Raw genomic sequence first — 19,850 nt, 5'->3', positions numbered from 1 at the left:
CAACAGGAACCTCATATTATCTTTCATACTGAGAACAAGGAGAGTCCAATGAGAAGACAGCAACCCCATATGACATGAGTAAATGACTGAACAATTTAGTTTTTAACATCTTGCCAACACCAACAGCAGGAACCAACAAGGCAGATAAATCACACACACCCTCATCCCAATGCTGCTATAGCAGGTGACTTTTACTCTGAGATAGACAAGTTAGATCCAGTAGGGTAAGTACAGCTGCACTTGTCATTCCTGTACAAACATGGGATTCAACCACATTTCTTCCACTCTACACAACTGTGCAGTAGCAATCATTATGTCAACACGTATTTCCCTCAAGACTTAAAGAAGCTCTTCAGTGCATTTTTACAACTGGCTATCTCCATCGTATGAGTGGTTGGTGTCAGTTTTCATCTTTTTGACTATCTCAACTGTACCTTTCATGTCAAACAGAAGGAGTCAAGACAGATAAGGGTATACAATCAATTGTTACAAAAGAAAGCACAGTTCATTTGATTAATTTCAATACAATACAGCTTGGAGGGTGTGTGTGTCATTCTACTGCAGTTCCCCCACACCCAGGTCTAACAGTTAATCAAGAGTGATTAACTCTTGCTTGATGAAGCTAACATCAGTACGTACTCTTTAGGCAGGGGACCGGACTAATTACCAAGACAGCATAACACACTATCAAAAACTATACAAGAACAGGTAAGCATGTCTGGCAGGACTTTTCTTCTCCTGAATGGACAAAAGAAATTCCACCATTATATTATTAGAACCGCTTCCCTAGAAAAGACATTGTGAGGCACTTAAGAATAGCTCTGGAAAGCAGCAAAGTCAAACATTTGTGAAGGCCCCAGGAACAGGAAAGGGCTTACAACAACAACAGCAGCAGAATCACTGAATCAAACACTTAAGATGGCAGCCTGAGAGAACTTTTGAAGAAGAAGATAGAAAGGGGTCTGTGATCATTCAAGTCTGCCTTCACAAATGAGCACTGGTTAAAGCCCATGAGTTTTGGTCCTTTTCACCTCCTCCTACTTCCTCCTCCTCCTCCAGTACTGTATAAGAAAGTCAACAAAGCATTCTTCTCCAGACACTTTGTTTCTGCAGAAGGTAGAAATACCAGTAATTCACTGGTCTCAGCAGGGAAGTGCGTGCCAACCTGCTGGGATAACTCTGCCATTTCTCTGCAGTTCTGAACTCCTTGCCTTGATTTTGGGACTTCTTAACCTTGGACCAGTTTCTAGCCTCAGATTTCCTGTCATTTAGCCCAAGAGCTGCTGGGACTCATTACCTGTTGCTGATCCTGTATCTCTTTTCTGCCTGAAGACAGATTTCTTCCTTACTGTCAAAGAAGATCCCCTGTCATTGTGGACTGGACAGGAGCCATGACATAACTAGATGTGTGGTTGCATTCAACATGGCATGTCTACTGATTTTTTAAATAGCAGCCAGACATGGAAGAGTGATCAGGATTGGGACCATGATGCACAATCCACTTAGGCTTGCAATTCCTCCTTCCCATGATAAGTACCAACCAGTATACCAATCTGCACCTTATTATCTATGGAGAACAAGAGCTGCCTTAAGTATTCAAGTGAATCAATCAATCAATCAATCAATCAATCAAAGAAACCTATTTGAAATAGAAATGCTGCTGTCAATCTCAAAATTTAATTTGTTTTCCACAGACCTCAGGTACTTCTGCTGGGAACCAAGGTCCTTTCTGAGTTCACCAAATGCCTGAATTACTATTAAAAAATAATCTTATCTACACCTTTGTGGGGGGGGGGGGAAACCATGCTGATTCACACTGGAACAAGAGAAGAAGAAAAATAATGTAGAAGGCACCAGAATGAAAAGAAAAGAAGCATGGAACCTCAAAATTTTGGTATCTTTAACATAAAGCCTTCATAAAAAGTCATTTTACTGTCCTCATATTCCTGATTTGAGTCTCTCTTCTTTTTTGAGGCCCTCTGCAATCTAATTGCAGACTGCAGCAAATACAGGTAACTCAGCATCCATCATCCTGCTGATGTTGAATTCACTTGCAAGCCATGACCCTGTAGAATGTGCTAATGTCAGCACATTGCACACAGACCCCCAATTAGGCTATATTTGGTTCAGAGAGACAGAAGTAACTAACCTTAACTATGATATTCTCACCGTCTATGACATTAGCAACAAGAAAAACTAACATTTTAAAGTCTATCACGGGAGTACTTTAGCTACTTTAGCTACTGTAGGTAAATTTATACACAGAAGAACTTTTATTATAACATCTACTTCTGTACAGGAAAAAATATTAAAGTCGCACATAAGCAAAACACATGTCTGTTTTGCTACATATGCTTAGTTCTTGCCTCCCAGTGCTTCTCAGCTGCAGTTATGGTCAGACACAGCAAATCCAAAGAAGATTTCATGCCTCTTCCTACACAGAGCTGTTTTCCATGTTGGAAACAGTTCAATATGAAGCACCTCTTTGCTTGACTGGTTTGTAACTGAGCTCTTATACAAGGGACAATTCTTCACAAATGTGTGTAACTGAGTCCTGTTGCTGTGCTTTGTTTTTAAAGGAGAAGCTACCTTGGGAGGGAAGAATGTAGAGCAGAGTAACAGAAGAAATAGAAATCCTATCTGCTGTTTCTCCATTTGAATTCACCCTATGTGTTTTTTTCTTGCTGGGTTTCTTTCTTTCCTTTTTAAGTGTTTGCTAGCAATTTCCTTCACACCAACCAGATTGCCAGTAGTCAACACAACATTATGCCACAAATAAGGAATGGTTGTGAATTTTGGGAGCTGAGGGAAACAAATGCCCATAGTTGAGAATAGGCACACTAATTATGAGTCAAACCAAATTCCTAGATCCCTACTGCTGGTTTTCCTTCACAAAGGGTAGGAAGAAAATGGCAGGAGGGAAGGGGGGAGGTGGTGGAATGTTCACAAATAGGCTCAGCCTTTCCAAGTGTTGAGAGACTTCTCAGTAAAAGTTTAGAAAAACGGGGCCTTTCCAAATCATAACTGGTATCGTTCACCCATTTCTAACACGTAAAACATTTTACAAATATCACATGAAAAACTGGCTGTCTACATCTACCCTCATTGGGAACAGATTCAGAACGGTTAAATTAATGTAACTATGTGAAAGTGGCCTAAGGAACAACACTATGGTGAATAAGGCCACACATCAAGCACATTTCACATTAGACCATTAGACAACTGGGTCTTTATATTACATACCATCGTTGTTGTTTTTAATTGTCGACACCTAATTACTACCTTCTGGCTCCATTGCCTTCATTCATCACTCAAAATTAGAGTAATTCTATTGAGAGAAAGATCACAAGCGAGGTCAGAGTCAGGTTGTAATCTTGCTGCCAGTCTGATCCTAATTTAGATCACCTTTTCATCTTAGCCTTTTAGTCATACCACCAACTGGGATTCTCTAGTTTACTCCCACTTGTGCATTTGAATGCTGTGTACAATCTGCCTGCTTTCCAACATGACAAGCAGGAGCTGATATTAATGTGGATTGTCTTCTGAATTTGTGACATATAAACTGCCCCTTTTACAAGTTCAGACAAGCCTGAACTTGTCTGAACTCTGAAATATTGGAGCAGTAATGTTTTACCATTGTTTATCCAAATCAGGTGCTATAATAAAGAATCTCTTGCATTTTAATGACTGAATTGGTCAAGTGGTCTATGGAAGCCATAAATATTTGCCTCCCTAAGGTATTTCCTTTAGAATACATATTTCCCGAAGAAATTGGGGCTATTCCTCCTATCATGTTTCATAATGTATAAAAGCAAAATATTTCCCCTGAAAACTCCAAAATAAAAGGCTTTAATTTATTTTGCTTACAAATGTGCATTTATCACAGTGTTTATGGTCACACAGATACTTGTCTCAGGGGATATGGATTAGCCACAGTTTCCTCCCCTGCCCCTGTATCCCTTCTTCTCTTCACCATTAAAGAAAAAAGGCATCTCCTTCTGCGCAACATTAAATAGCCTTCAGAGATTCCTCCAAGAGCACTCTACACAGTTGCAGGGAGTCACCTTGGCATAGAGAGGAAACCCCCCTCCCAAAAAAAAATCCTCAAGCATCACTAAGAGAGTCATCAGCACTTATGAATACAGTAGTACACAGTGCAGTGTTTTATTCTACTGGTAAGTGGGCATCAGACACCATTCCACAGCAGGCCAAGCATATCACAGCATGGGATAATCACAGACAATGACGGCAGACCTTTAGGCTGAAGGAAGGTGGGCCATGTATAGAATAAAGTTGCATCCTCATCAACTTCTACACCAAGTTTCTCTACATCCCCCCTACAAAGCTTAAATGAGCTCTGGTGGAATACTTTCTTCATGAATTGAATCTAATAATGTCTTCTAATGCAGCCATTAGAGGTGATAATAATACATATTGATGATGTTACTGTCCAATACTGTTCATAAATACTGCTACCAAGATATTAAGTCATTCTCAGCGGTGCCAGACAGTCTGCCCTCTGAAGAATTTATTAATAGAGAACCACAGAAAGGTAAGCTGCTTCTGATAACAGTATATTCAGAGTTCAAAACTACTTGTGAATTGAATAAATCAATAGCATTGAAGGCTCTAAATTAAAATCTTTGGGAAAGAGGCTTGCAAAGTCGACTTACCAATTTCATATCGAACTGGAAACCAGATGTGTTTCTGATACAGAGACTAGCTGAATCTGAGGCCAGTTTAAAACATTACTTTTAATTATAGATGGGAAAGTGGATATCCTGCATTTAATCCTGATTAGTAATCTTTTTTTTAAGCATCCTTCATAAACACTAAATAATGAAACTCGTGCAATCTTTTCACGAACTTGCTGTTCCCAATACATATCCCCACTTGCCTCCAATTATAGTCAATGTGTAGATCATCAAAAAAGCCTGTGAGATAAAGAACAATGGCCACACATCTAAAACAGCAGCAACTCCCCAGAGACATATCAAAGTTGTGTGCACCGTGGCACAGACTTTTCATATTATCACTCAGGGAAAATTAACCTACCAGAGAATACAATGGGGGGGGGGGATACCAAACTTTAGCATTAAATGAGAAGTCTTAGAATCATTGGAAAGAGAAATATAATGTGATGTATTAAACAATAAATCACTCACTTGAAAGGAGTCATAAGGCTTTTCACATATTTTTTTAAGAGTGGGGTACTATCCATTCTCTTATACATTTACTTCCCCTTTCTCACATGGCTCCCTTCCAAGTGTGCAAGGATAGACTGCACCACTGGATTGTATATCTAGAGCTAAATTCATGCTAGCCCTGTTCCAGTGGTAGCAGCCCATAAAATGGCCCAATTGCATTAGATGACCATTGCTGAAGCCAAGTAGGTTAGGGCTTGAGCCAATAATTGAATGGAAGACTGCTTCAGAGCTCCGTGTGCACTACTCTGATCTCTGCAGAGGAAAAGAAAAACATGAACAGGATAAACAGCACATCAAAACAGTGCAACTGTCCTTGCTGCAAGGGCTAGTCCTGTTCATGTCAAAAAAAAAAGTCAGGAGAAATGTTTGATGCAATGCTGGAGAGAAGGAGCAGCACAAAAGCTGCAGGAAGGTTGCTGTGTTTGTACTTCATGTGCTTTATTTTTAAAGAGCTACATAATCACAACTGCGCTTGAATGGTCCAGCAAGGGAGCCCTGCAGGAATCTGGCTTCACTAAAAGATTAATACTGATTTTAGTTTAGTGTATCTCAAGTTTTAAAATAGTATCCCACGGAAACATCTGGTAAGTATGATGCAAAAGCCAAAACAGGTCACAGACGTAAGGGGCCTCCTGAATTAATTAAAGAGCAAGCAAACAAAAACAAACCACTGTCTCCCAAAGGATATGTTGCAAAAGCTTCATCTTCTTTTTGTGGATCACCATACCCAATACAGTTTGGAGACTAACAATTAAAGAATGAAGGGGTCAGGGAACTGTGATGTATGCTCCAGTAAAAGAAAATTCAGATTGTGTATCTGCTTAGAGCAAATTGGAGACCTATGTGAGTTATGATTCCTGATCAAGTTTACATACCTGATCATGTCAACGTTCCTAAATATGAAAATATTCTAAAGTCTTTAATAGTCACTTGATGCTGTCTTGCTATATTGTCCTAAAGAAATGTCTGCCATCAAGAGTTACATGAAGAGGACTTACACCATGACAACATCCTTTGCAGCTTAGTGGAAAGGTAAATCTTACTGAAATATTGCTTCCTGGTTAGCATCTATCCGACTTGAGAGACAATGGAAAAGTACATCTTGGGGGATTAAGTCAAACCATTGGAGAGTTACAGCACCTGCTGTGGCTGTAGAGACTGATATGGAAGAGACATGTTTTGCTGCAGCTGGGGCAGACAAAGGTGTCTGGTCATGCTGATGCAGGTGTACCATGGCATTTCTTCTTTCTGTGCTCCTCCCAGCGATCATTCCTTCTTTGGTTACTGCTGTGGTTACACAACCTGACTGATTGTCTATATTGTCTCCTAGCAACATATGTTGCAAATGGGTCTTCAGAATGCACCCCCCACCACCACTGCCACCAATTAAACAAGAATGGCTACAATCATAATACACAGAGGCAAACATTTGGATTTAGTCACACTAAAAATATGTTTCAGTCCACCATCTTGATTCAAATGGTACCCGTCATCCAAACTTCGATATAGACACCCATTCCCATCACAGGAACCCTTGTGCCAAGTTTGGCAACCATATCTCGAGAGGTGGCTGAACCTTTGTCAAAATTCCACAGGCCTAGGCCCTGGTTCACATGTCATATAACTCATAGCATAAAACAAGCTATGACGTAATATGAGGGAGCAGTAAACTGAAGAACACCACTCAAAGGTTCTTGCTTCTGCTACTGCCATAATAAACCAGAGTGTGGCTTGTTGTGTCATCCGAACCCATGCTTGTGATTTGCTTCCTTCAAACATGACCTCAACTCTCCCAGGTGTAAAGCCAACCACATATACAGTGAATCAGTGTGAATAAGTTAAGAGTCTGGTCCAGTACAATTTCCAAGTCTAAGAAAAACTGAGCACTGTACAAGCCAGCTTAGCCTGTACCTACTGGTAAAATATCACATTCTCCATCAATCAAAATTTTTAATAGCCTTACTTCAAAATTCTAAAGTGTAATTTCTTTCTTATTCCACTAATAAAACAAGATTTTTCCCCCACTATAAAGGATAATGAAGTGCCCACACTTGTCAACCTTAAAGCATACAGGAATAAAATAAGGTTTAATTAGAAGAAGATTCTTATAGCCTGAGAACTTATCAATTTTTGTCCCACACATGCTGCAAATTTTGTTCATCTCATGGAGGCTATCAGCCAAGCCACTTTAATTTCTTCAAAGAACAGCAGATGGGACTAAAAAATAAATTATTAGCTATATTATATACTTGATACACTATAATTCACATTACATTCATAAGATATTGTAAGACAGAATGTTCCGTTCCTTTTATCCGACATCCCCACTGCAGCACCCAACTCAATTTTCTATGTTGTTTTCTCTACTTGAGTTATTGGATAAAGCTGGCTGGCAGAGCAAAGGTCAAAAGATCTAACAGTCCAGCCACATTCCAGATGGTTGCTAAGGAGTCTGCTTAACATGGATTCCAGTTTTTCCTCTTTCATGAAGTACAGCTGATCCAGTTCAAAGTCACTTTTTTACAAAGTAACTCTAGATTGAAGTTAAGAGTTTAAAAAATCCCAGATCCTAAAGTGAAGATGATGCGGGCTTCCAAGCGTGCTTATACTACTGAGAAATGCCCTCATTGTTATTTACTGAAAGCCTTTTTGTCTCCCTCTTCAGAAGACAAAAAATCCAGAGTGGCTTACACACAACTGATAAGAACAACATTAAAATAGTAGAAACGGCATATGATCTATATAAAGAAGTAGTGATGCTGACAGTTAATCTCACTAGGGCCTTCCAGGGCCAGTCCAAAACATTTTGCTGCCAGAGGCAAAAGACAAAATGGCACCCTCCTAGTCCATCTACAGAAACTGGCTGGACTGGAGGTTGAATCATTACTTTGTAATTGGTGACTTGATAGTCACTGCACTGAGGGCGGGAGGCTAACTTAGGGGGCACAGGGCATGACATGCATAACTCTGCCTCCAACAGAGTGGAGCGGAGCAACCAGAGACAGGTGACTACCATTGTCCTGGCATCCACTGACTGAGGTGTCCCAGCTGGTGAAGCAGCAGTAAGTGAAAATTTTGATTATGGCAGTTTGGCTTCCTGGCTGCTATTGCTTTGCTTATTCATGGGGCAGCCAGTTCTTAATGGCCTCCAAGAGGAGAAGAACTAAATTAACAATGGAGGTGCATTTGAAAAGAAAAGGCTACACAACTCAGAAGGTGATAGACAATAAGTTTGTCCTACCATTCTGTATTTTGTCATTAATTTATGTTCATTTCCAAACAAAAGGCAATTATGGTAATTAACCTGCAAAGAAGACATACTTTAGTCTTCAAGAAGGTCTTCCTCAGCTTCTCATAGTTGTTATTTAGAAGTACTAATTTGATTGCCATTTGTGACCATTTAATGGCTTGTGATCAGATTGGACTGTTTTTGTTTCACAAAGAAGACTGTTGGAAGATTCCACTGTTTGAAGCAGGAGCCCCAAAGCTGGGAAACTGGACAACCGAGAGATAGTGTCAACTGTGATTTCTCAGGCTACAGAGTCTTCTTCATGTGCAGAATGGGGAATGGGTGTGCAATGTTAACCCTTTTGACTGGCAGGAACTATGAAGCTGCTGGATTGGCAGACGTGGAAAAAATACTCCAAGTCTAGACTTCTGCTTTGTCAGGGTAATAGAACCATTGATTTGTCAGAAGCTCCTCCAACTCAGGCTACTGATCTTAGGGACTCTGAAATAGAGAGCACATCTCCTAGATATATACTGAAGAAGAGCCACATCCTTTGGACATACCCAGAAACGCAAATAAGATAAACATTAATATTTTGCAGACAATCTAATAAATGAAGTTTGTATATAGCAATGCTTAAGATTTTAGTATTTTGAAAATAAACTTATGCACATTTTGAATAATACTCCCCAAGTAGGAAGTAGTCATCGTTATTATGCAACCTCAAAAACTGCTACTTTAAAACAAAGTTGTTAACTACCCCCTCTTTAAGTATAGCTTGTGGTCAATAGCTGAATGACTGAGATTCTTTGCATATCATCATGAAGAGTTCACTTCCTTAAGGATAAGCACCACTATTTCTAGCTAGCTGATTCTTTATCAGCATTCAGCAAGAGCTAGAAATAGCCGTAGTGTCTCTGATCATAGAGCACTGGCATAAAAACACAATGGATGCAGACCGCTTTCAACTGGTACAGAATAGTTCAGGGCTACTTCTAGGCTCAGGGGTTATAATAATACTGGAATGTTATTGTTGGGAGTCTCAAGAGGATTTGCTGATTTATTTATCTTTAACACAGAGGAGAAAGACATACTGTCACTTCTAGAAAGCCATTAGACTCGATCTCAACTACTGTATTGATGAAGTAGGCAGATTGGGGGGGGGGGAGCACTGCAATAAAGTAAACAACAGAAAAGAAATTGCAGAAAAGAAAGCATTGTAAATAAATGACATTTTAAAAACCACAAAGATTCTCTCCAAGCCTCCGCGAATAAAACATTATTTACCCACCCCACACACTGTATTTTGTTCATCTCATTTTGAGACCTTCGGTCAAGTCACATAATTTTCTTCAAAGAACAGTCTCAGCAAATGATACAATTTTAAATTAATACTTTAAAAGATAGCAAGATTGATTTTTACAGCCTGGATGCTATTACACCTCTGACGATCTCAGCACACCTGAGAACAGGTTTGAGAGTTTTGCTGACGCAAACCTCAGCTACAGCTCACAGCTAGTGAGAAGAAAGCTTAACCACAAGCTCCAATTCAGAAGGCATGCTAAGTCAAACCTTGACTTAATTCAGAATAGTGCAGGGGTAAAAAGAAAGCCAAGCAAAGAGCAGAGTGGCTGCAAACTCCTCTTTGGGAGCAACAGAATATGCTCGTGTAAAAAAAATAATAATGCATCTTTCCCCAAATGAAAAACTGTAGAGCAGTTTGCTGTATAAATTTGGAGATCGGGAAATAGTTTGGAATACATCACTTATCACACAATAAATGTATCTGTCCTGTTGAAATTTCAGCATGTGTTGAAAATCCTTAACGCTGAACGTGTTACATAGAAGTACATCCTACTGATTTTTAGAGAGACTTGGCTTTGTTCTAACTAATGTGTTTAGGATCAGGGTGTCAGTCTGATTAATTCTGACAAGTGTAGCGTCAATCTCATGTCTGGCAAACTATCAGAGCAGTCTGTCAGTAGTGGAACAGCTTTCTAATCAAATACTCAGTTTAGGTGAATGCTTCACTCATAGTGGTATCAACCTGTAGTTTTTTTAAAAAAATAAAAAGCTACAAGCACAACATCCATTTGGCAAAAGTAACATCATCTATTCTTACACATTATAATGCAGAGCCACATCTAAATTTCTTTTACCCTTGAAGAGGTTATTCACCCTTCATGTGACTGCTTGGGCTGCTCGTATTGCCAATTATTAATCTGTCGGCAGCTTTTAAACATCTTCATTAACAGCCATCCATAGCAAAACAAGTTATCTACAAAGCTGGAAAGATAATATATTCTATTAAACTACATCAGGGGCAGTCAGTGATGCCAGCAGGTATGAAATCCTGTAACAGAAACTCTAAAAGAAATATATAAAATTATATACATAATTTTATTTGTACACCGCCAGCAAAGCTGGTAAAAACTATATCAGGTAGAGATGGAGAGAGAAAGAAATTGTGAGGGGAAGCATACTTCTCAGCCACCAGAATCCTTGAAAATGTGACACTCCAAGTAAGGGCTAATCCAGTGAGAAGGTAATACAATGCAACAGTTCGGGAACATACAAACAGGAATTGAAGGCAGAACAGTTATACAAATGTAGTCCACATAACCCCTTCCGCATATTAAAAGAAGGCTGCAGAGAGTCACATAGACAACCAACACCATGATCTTCTGATATCATGTACTCAAACTGCATAAGAAGGAACCCTAGTCACTTTTACAAAAACAAAAAGCCAAACAAACAAACCCACAAAACAGGAGTTCTAGTCTAATGTATACACACAGAGCACTAGCAAAGGAGTAATGCAGATTGGGGCCATGGTTCTTCATTGCAAAGAGAATCTCTACATACATTGTTATATGACTAGAACTCCTTCTGATATAGTTTTAACATATAGACATTGGCATGGATGGGCTTGCCTGTTTGATCCTGTATCCCCCGCCACACGTCCACTGAGGTGGTAACATGAACACTCCTCAAAGCCAAGTCAAATGCAGGTTCCTTCTATGTTCCTATTTTATAGCTTTGTTTTTGATCTTTTAATTTTCAGCTGTTGTTATAATTGTTATAATGTATATAAAATGAAATAATAATAATAATTTGACTACATACTAATACACACCTGAGAATACACCCTATTAAAATAAACAGGACTTCTTTTTATTTTATTTAAAACACTGATATCCTTAGGAGGAAACATGGATAAGACTGTAAGGCCATAATCTTGTGCGCCTGGTGTAATCTCCATTGAACACAAGGGAACTTACTTCTGAGTAAACATGCATAAGGTCTATTAACTCTATTCTATATAGTCCATTTCATCCTCATGATTATATTATTTTTGTACTGTATTTTTGTCTATTAGGGTTTGTCCACATTACTCAACTAAAATCACTTTCAGCAAAGTAGTTAATTATAGTGTTCCTTGCAAAATTAATATTATATAGCCCCCGAGGGTACTGCTTGGCTGCCTGACAAAGTGCTGTTGACCAATGCCTGACTGCCAGTAATATCACAAGCTTCATCAACAGAAGTGTCTGATCTATCCACCCAGGGGACCAGATGCAAAGAGAAGCAGTGCTCACTGCAGCCTTTATAAAAGCTGTACATATGCATGTAAGAACTGTGTCTTATAATTAAAGAATCATGGCATTTTCAAGACACCCACCCCCTCACAAAAAAGAGAGTGTCCTGACATTGAGCATTTGGGTTTCTAGCAGATAATGTGACAGAATCTTGTACTATATACTAGGTTTAAAAGTGCACCTAGTACTTATGATCACTGAGACAGAACGTTAGCCTAGCTACCCTAGAAAGCAAGCATCTAGACTAAATAGTCTGGATTAAATAGTCTGCATTGGGAGAACCAAAACAATCCTAGGTGAGAGAAAGAGTGGAGCTTAGACACCATATTGGATAAATGACATCACCACCACCTCCACAGGCTTTTTTCTTAAGCAAAATATTTCCACTTTAACAGGGGGAAAGTCAACTTCTAAGCATTTCATGAGGATCTTGAAAGATATTCTCCAGGCTTGCTATCACCTTGGTGAATGACAAATTTAAAGTGGCATTCAAACAAAAGAAAGACACCTAATGAGACTGAAGGGACAAGCCACTTTCATCCCATTGATTTATGCAAGAGGCAGCACAGAAAAATCAAAAATCAAAAGAAGAGTTGGAGGTGTGTTCTGCTTTGCAATTTGGACAAAGTCTGACTGATATACTTCCCCAAGGAACTCCAAATTTTATAAATACATTCATGTGCATTGTCTTAAGAGTAACTGCTTTGCACCATGCTGATTTTGTAGCTGCCTTCAGCATGCAAATTAAAACACACATATATATTGAGTTAATATGGGGGGGGGGCACATCCTCATTCATGGTAACTATTGCTCTGTTTTGGCAAACTGCTCTCTGCAGCTTTCTTTAAGCATTATACTTTCCATGAGATGATGTGAGAGAAGAGCAGGCTTCCCGCTGCAGACACTGGCCATTTAGCATGAGGGCACTCGTCCTCACTAAAGCTACCCCTTTAACTGTGTGAAGGAAACTAGTAGTTAATTGTGGCTCATAGTTTGTTCAAAACCAGAACCAGAAACTACCATTTCAAATTATCTTCTTATTCTGGTTTGGAGGCAAACTACTGCTGGTTGGACAAACTATGGGTACAATCTGAATGTCAGAACAAATCATGGTTATTGCAAACCAGAAGAGTGGAGGAAAGGGTCAGCTTACGAAAGGGTAGAGCAGAGCATGTGTGCCCGCAGCACATTCCCAATGGCCAAGCTGCAGTTTGATCATGATGCCTGAACTGGGAGAGTGAGAGCGTATATGTGCAGCGAGTTTCTGTATGTCACTGTCACAGCAGATGGAAGTCTCCCAGCTGATGGTTCTGATGAAAATTGTCGTATCTGAGAGATCACAGTCTAAACAATTCTTGAGATGTAAGCTATAGTCAGGGCAGAAAAAGGGCAAGGGCAACATCCCATCCATGTGTAATAGACTGGAGTAGGGAGGGTAGAAGAGGAGGAACAGATTTTCTGTTGGGCGGGGGTGGTGAGATAAACTTTTTTTAAAAGATAGATCAGGCATGGGTGTCTGTGCAGGACTGCTTTATGAAACATACCTGCTTCCCTTTTCCCAAGCCACCCTACTGTTTTGGAATAGTTTTCTTTGTAAAATTCTTTGAAGAATGTACACTCCCTTGCAATACTGTTCCCACACAGATGCTCAGGTCTAGTCAATCTGCTATCTTCTATGTCAGTTACCCAAGCGCATCACACACAAGAGCAGGGCAAAAGGTAAGTGTGAATAAGCCCAGGGTCAAAACCACTCAGTAATCAGCTGAAGGGATTTTTAACTAGGTAAATCACCTTAGACAGTCTACCACCCACTGCATACCACTCACTTGCCTGTACAAGTGGTGCTCTTTTTTCCCCCTTCACTTTGGAGATAGTTCTGAGATTCTGAGATCTTCTTCACTGGATCTAGATCCCATCTGCACCCGCATAGTGGGTAGCCAGAGCAAATAATACATTACAATGTTTTCTGGATGAAAAAAGATAAGTGAACAATTTGATGGGGCCAGTTCATAAGCTTGTAAGAAAAAGGAGCATCACGGTACCTTTGCAGGTAAAGCATTTGATGTGAAAATGCCTGGCCTGGACACGAAGCACTTCTCCTTTGCATGGCTCCCCACATTTATGGCAGTGGATGACTGGCTTCTCTGTGGAATGGTGAGGCTCCTGAGGATGTGCCACTGTAAAAATAATGAGAAATTATATGCACAAGACTTTCTTTCAGATTTGTCCAGCTTCTCACAGAGCTTTAACCAAAAAGATGCATTTAAAAAAATATGTATGACACTCACTAGGGAGCGATGGGGAAAGCAGTTAAGGAAAACACAAGCAATGTCAAACCATAGCTTGCACTAAATGATCTCACACTTGTGATAAGAGCTCCACTGGTAGTGATTTGCCAGATCCACTGGGCTTAAGTGATACCCCTCCCACACCTGTAGGCTTTCCACCCATAGCCAAATATTTTAGATTCCTGTGAATTGCATTCTGCTTCAATAGCCTGACAGTCAATCTACACTTTCATTAAAAAGCATGTGTTCAAACACTCCTGGGATGTAACCTCTTCAGAATCTGAAAGAGGGGATCACATAAAAACAGGCTTCATAGGCCATTTGCAATGTGATGTACACTTCATACAAAGTCAGAAAATACTGGAAGCAGGGCAGGGATAATAAGAAAAGAACTGTGTCAGACTAACATTCATTTCTGAATCCATCTAAACTCAACAGCTCTTTAACCAAATAATTCTGAGGAAGTCATGTCAGTCAATATTGCTAGCATGCTAAAGTATAAATGTTCACTGTAATATTAGGGATGCAGAGAATCCCAACCCCCAATTTGGAGTAGTTGCTCATTTTAAATATTTTACAAAGCTTCAGAAGCCAGACCAGTGTCAGCTAGAAGATGGTTACTTAGTGATGCTGGTCCCCATGCTGTGGAACACTTTCCCAGCAGAGATCCTCACTTTTAACTTTCAGGCATCTTCTGAAGACTTTTTCATGTTGACAGTGCCCTGCAGCTGATGAATTTTTATCCTGAAGTCATCTGCACTTTTAAATAGTATTTTATGTTTTAACATTGTAAATCGCTCTCATATTTAATGATATGGTGGCACAGAAATAGTTTTATTCAATAGAAACAAATAAAGGTTTCAATTCAGCTGTCCTACCTGAGGAATCTATAGATATTCATTTGACTATATGCCATATTATGGGCTGAAATGAATTGCAGCCAATTTCTTGATCATGAGTAAGGAAAGGATATAGGAAGACATGTCCTTAACTTAGTCTATTGGAATTAATGGGACATAAAAAGACTGTCACTTTGCTTACATTCATATGTTTCAACCTTTGAATTCTCCCTCCTTCCCTTTTTGTAGATTTGCTTAGTTTATAGGAGTGTAAACATCTATTCTATTTACAGTTGAAAGGTGTGGTGTACATTAATGTAATTCCATAGTACCAAACTTCACATTTAAAATATTTTATGGCAGCAAAACAGCTAGGAAGACAAAATGCTTTTTCCTTAACCCCCGCCACCCACCACACTTCTGATAGGTTTCTTGCTTTCTATTTACAGTGCCCTGTTATTTAATCCATATGAGTGCACAAAACACTGAAGGGAATGCCGACTAATGTTTTAATTAGCAATTATGTCTAAATAAGACCCCAGCAGCACACAGCCTTCGGTGAACCCTCCCTAATCTTTAAGTAATGAAGTTCTATTTTCGGACTACAAGACTGGGGTTATTAGCTTTCCCAAAAAAGACCACTGCATTAACTGGCAACTGAGGTAACACAGTACTTATGAAAGGGGGTGGATGAAGACCACCCCAGGCACTGGGTATTCACTTACAAAATAAAACTAGCAATAGCATCATTGCAGGCCCAGTTAACATGAAAACACAGGTGCTATGAGGCAGCTTGTTTAGTCCGAAAAACTGTTTTAGTTAGTGGTTAGTTGTAAACTGCTTTCATCCTACTCTTGGTGTTGTGGACATATTACTGCAGAAGTCCTGACACCTTAATGCTAACACACTTCCTATTTAGCAATCCCTCAGCTGAAGTCTTCTCCAAGATTCTATTATACACTCACTCACTCACACTTACTTTTCTCATTTGCACTCTCATTGTACACTTCTGTCTCCTCCTCTCTCACTCTCTCCCTATCTACAAAAGACCATCCTGGAGCTGGTGGTGTGACCCACCTGAGGTTGTAGGCCACAGCTTGCCAGCTGAAAACTAATGTTCTCTGCTATTTTCTCTTCCAGCTTCTGTACTGACTTCTCAAAATCCAAAGTTTTAAGTGAGGTGCTACAAAAGCCTTTTAAGTTGTCTGTCAAGTGATACTGACATATAAACAAAGTCTCAAACCTGATTAATCAAAGACTATACAGACTTTCTGAACCTGCATCTTCAACATTTCATCAGCAGCTTGTATTATCTGTTGCTGGTGTAATTTGAACTGTTTACAATAAAGCCTTGATTGACAGTCCTACAAAGAGCCACCTACTGGTATTGTCCTGTGTGGAAGACATTAATTACAGGTTGGTGACATAGCTTCTTTGTATGCCAATAGAAAATTTATATGGATGCAACAAAGTGTAACAAGGGAGAAGTCTTACTATGGATGGAGATGAATAATAGTTTTTAAGTCATATGAAAAAAGTTGTGATGGAGGCACTGCCACTTATGGTGCACACACATTTATTTTGTCGCACTATAATCTTTGGTAAGTTTGTACGTCTTTGAAACTCTATAAAATCCTGCAGAATCTGTGTAACCAAAACAAAACAACAAAAGACAACAACAAATCAGCAGAACAGAAAAACCCTACCCACCCCTATATTCTAAAACAAGGGACAGTGTCCCACAATAATTAAAGGCAAATCAAACATCTTAAAAAGCTTAGATCAGGCATCCCCAACCTTCGTCCCTTCAGATGTTTTGGACTACAGTTCCCATCATCCGTAACCACTGGTCCTGTTAGCTAGGGATCATGGGAGTTGTAGGCCAAAACATCTGGAGGGCTGCAGGTTGGGGGTGCCTGGCTTAGATGCAGAACACTCAAAAGCTGAAAAAGTAGGACAAGTTTTTTACAAAAATATTAAATGTGCCTTATTTTTTATTTAACTTTCTGGCCAAGTAGAAATTATGACACAAGGACAAATGGCACTGTGCAAGTGATGCATCATACAGAAGCAGCAAGTGTCATTATTTTGCCTACACTAAAAGATTCAAAAAAACCTATTATCCACCCCGCACCAATAAGGTATCACTAAGAAGACAACCCTTGGAATCCAGACAATGACAAAATAACTTAACCAGAGAACGCTGATCCATTTCGGTGGATAGGATTCTGCCCCAACAACCTCAATCTGCCCTCAGCCAGCTGCCAGATGCCTGCATTCTTATGACCAGTCCAAGAGGTAGCACTACTTGTTGGCTTTCTCCTCCTTAGTGAGTGTTGCCCTTGTAGAACTCAGCAGAGAGGAGAATGGGGACAAAATTCAATCTGTTGGCTCCACCTACTGTTAGGCTCCCTGCCTTCTGCCCTACCAGTTCCAATGAGCAACAGTCAATACTAAATTGAACCAAAATTGCTTGGGATTCCAATTCTAAAGTTCCCCAAGTCAACCTTTGCCCTTCACTTCCTAGCCCTGCACTGCCCAACCCCTCCAGAGAGTCAGGGTGATCAGGAATCCTAGAAACCAAATAAGAGATTTAAAAAACACAACTGTTAGGGGAGGTTCCAGAGGAGTTCAAATATTTTTCATTGGTTCACAGGTTCATTGTGACCTATTCATCTGAAACAGGCATGGTGACACTCAAGTAACATACTAATATTTCACTTCAACAGAAGAAACAAGTATGTGCATACAAAAACTGAGTATGTGTGTGAAATGAGCTGCCTATTTAGAGGTAACTAAAATTCCTTTGTAAGCACACCATTATAATTCTTGAAATCTGTATCTATCCCATTTTTTTGCTCAGACATTCTTACATACCACTGTCGTATTTTGTACGTTCCCTATTTGTAACCATGAGGACTACACATTTTCTTCATGAGTTTCTCTATACAATCCTTCTATGTCTTCCTTGTACACATATGCCCTCTCCACATGTCAGACCACAGATTACCCCTCACAGAGAAGTAGTGCTCCTGCACTGATTGAAATACAAATTCCAGAGGCAAAATATAGTTTGGGTATTTGTAGCATTACTGCTATTTGTGCCTCATGCGTATCTCATAGCCACATCCTGACCAATATATCTGATGGTTGCAATTACATGGCCAGCCACACTCCCCATAGTCCTGAAATTGAAGCTCAGCAACTGAATTCAGCTTCTTGGGAAGAAGCTATTTTTTAAAAATAAACCTTTGCCCCACTGGAAATATACATTACATGGTAAAGCTCTCTAATAACAGAGGTGACCTTGCATGCAGCAGAAAGGAGATGCACAGCACTGAAATAGGAAACAAACTGGGAGTATATGGGTTTTTTTTCTTTTCTTTTAATAGTTTCATTAGAAATACATATGGTATAATCTCTTCCATAGTCATACTCTGAGAAAGATCCTGAATCACCATCAAAACACCACCACCATACTTTTTTACCCAGAACAAGAAGCATGGGCTGAATTTACTTGTAGCAGCTTGATGAACATAGGAAGAATTCATATTCCAAGTCACACTATTGATCCATCTAGTTCAGCACTGTCTACACAGACAGGCAGCAGCTCTCCATGATTTCAAGCAGGAATCTCTCCTAGCCCTACCTGGAGATGCCAGGAATTGAATTTGGGATCTTCTATATTTAGAAGCACAGCTCTGGAACATATATTAACAGCCATGATTTGTCCGAGGATATTATACTTACATAAGCAAAGCTACTCAGAAAGAAAGAAAGAAAGAAAGAAACTTTGAAGCCTTAATTTCAAAGCAAGCAGAACGTTTTGAGCATATTTTAGGCAGCAGATGCAATTTGTAAGATGCTTATTAGAAGCCAGCTGAATTTCATAAGACACATCATTTTTTTCTGTTCCCTGAGTCTGCACACTTTATACTACCCAATCTGCTTTACGTGCATTACAATTGTAATGTCTTCATATTCTTAGAAATACCACCCCATGAGGTCATTCCTCCAGGAGAGAAGCTCAGATGCTAGGGTATAAAATGGCAATTAGCAATTAATCATGTTCACCTATAAAAATAACACCTTTCCATAAGGACAGGAAAGCACACCTCTATGAGATCATCCAACAGCCAGTTAATGAGTTATTTATTTTATTATTATTGTATTTTTATTCTCATGGAGAAGTCTGAATGGGATTTGGACCAGTCTTGGATACTATGCAACTGGAGTATGTGTGTCATTAGTTGCAAAATTGTCTTCTTATTTGAATTAAGTGCATTTTCCCTTCAATATTGATATTAGTAAGTTCAAAAAACTCTGCATCAGAAACAAAAGATGCTATCAACTTCTCTAATTAAAGCATCTCCTCACTTTTGCTTACACATTTCCACTCACTTTCAGTGAACAAAATTGCTAGGTAGAATGATCAGATTTGCATTTTAACTTTAACCTTATCAGCTAAGTAAACAGTGGGGAAATGGAATGGCCTTATACTCTCACATTATCAGAATGAGTCATACATGGATCCCCAGTTACCACCACTTTGAACTCCAAAGGTAATTTACTTCTGTCAGGCTACTTCATAACATACAGAATTTCTACATGGAAGGTACATCTGCATAATAATTTAACCCATCACATGCATCTACACTGCAACATAAACAATTCTACATCCACATACA

General features: G+C 39.4%; 1 protein-coding gene across 33 annotated transcripts in view; it reads right to left on the bottom strand.

Moving 5' to 3' along the window:
- The window catches only part of ABLIM1 (actin binding LIM protein 1), a 197,919-nt gene that overhangs the window by 99,744 nt on the left and 78,325 nt on the right, over window positions 1-19,850 (bottom strand). For all 33 annotated transcript variants that reach the window (XM_079976684.1, XM_079976695.1, XM_079976665.1 and 30 more), the window contains exon 2: window positions 14,078-14,212. Coding sequence is in view for 31 of the 33 variants with exons in the window: in XM_079976695.1 (XP_079832821.1) it covers window positions 14,078-14,212 (135 nt within the window). In the remaining 2 variants the exon portion in view is untranslated. The remainder of the gene's footprint in view (window positions 1-14,077; window positions 14,213-19,850) is intronic.

Source organism: Podarcis cretensis, assembly GCF_951804945.1.
Source record: "Podarcis cretensis genome assembly, chromosome: 5".
Classification (NCBI taxonomy): domain Eukaryota; kingdom Metazoa; phylum Chordata; class Lepidosauria; order Squamata; family Lacertidae; genus Podarcis; species Podarcis cretensis.
The sequence above is the reverse complement of the archived record's forward strand: the minus strand, read 5'-3'. Positions and strand labels throughout refer to the sequence as shown.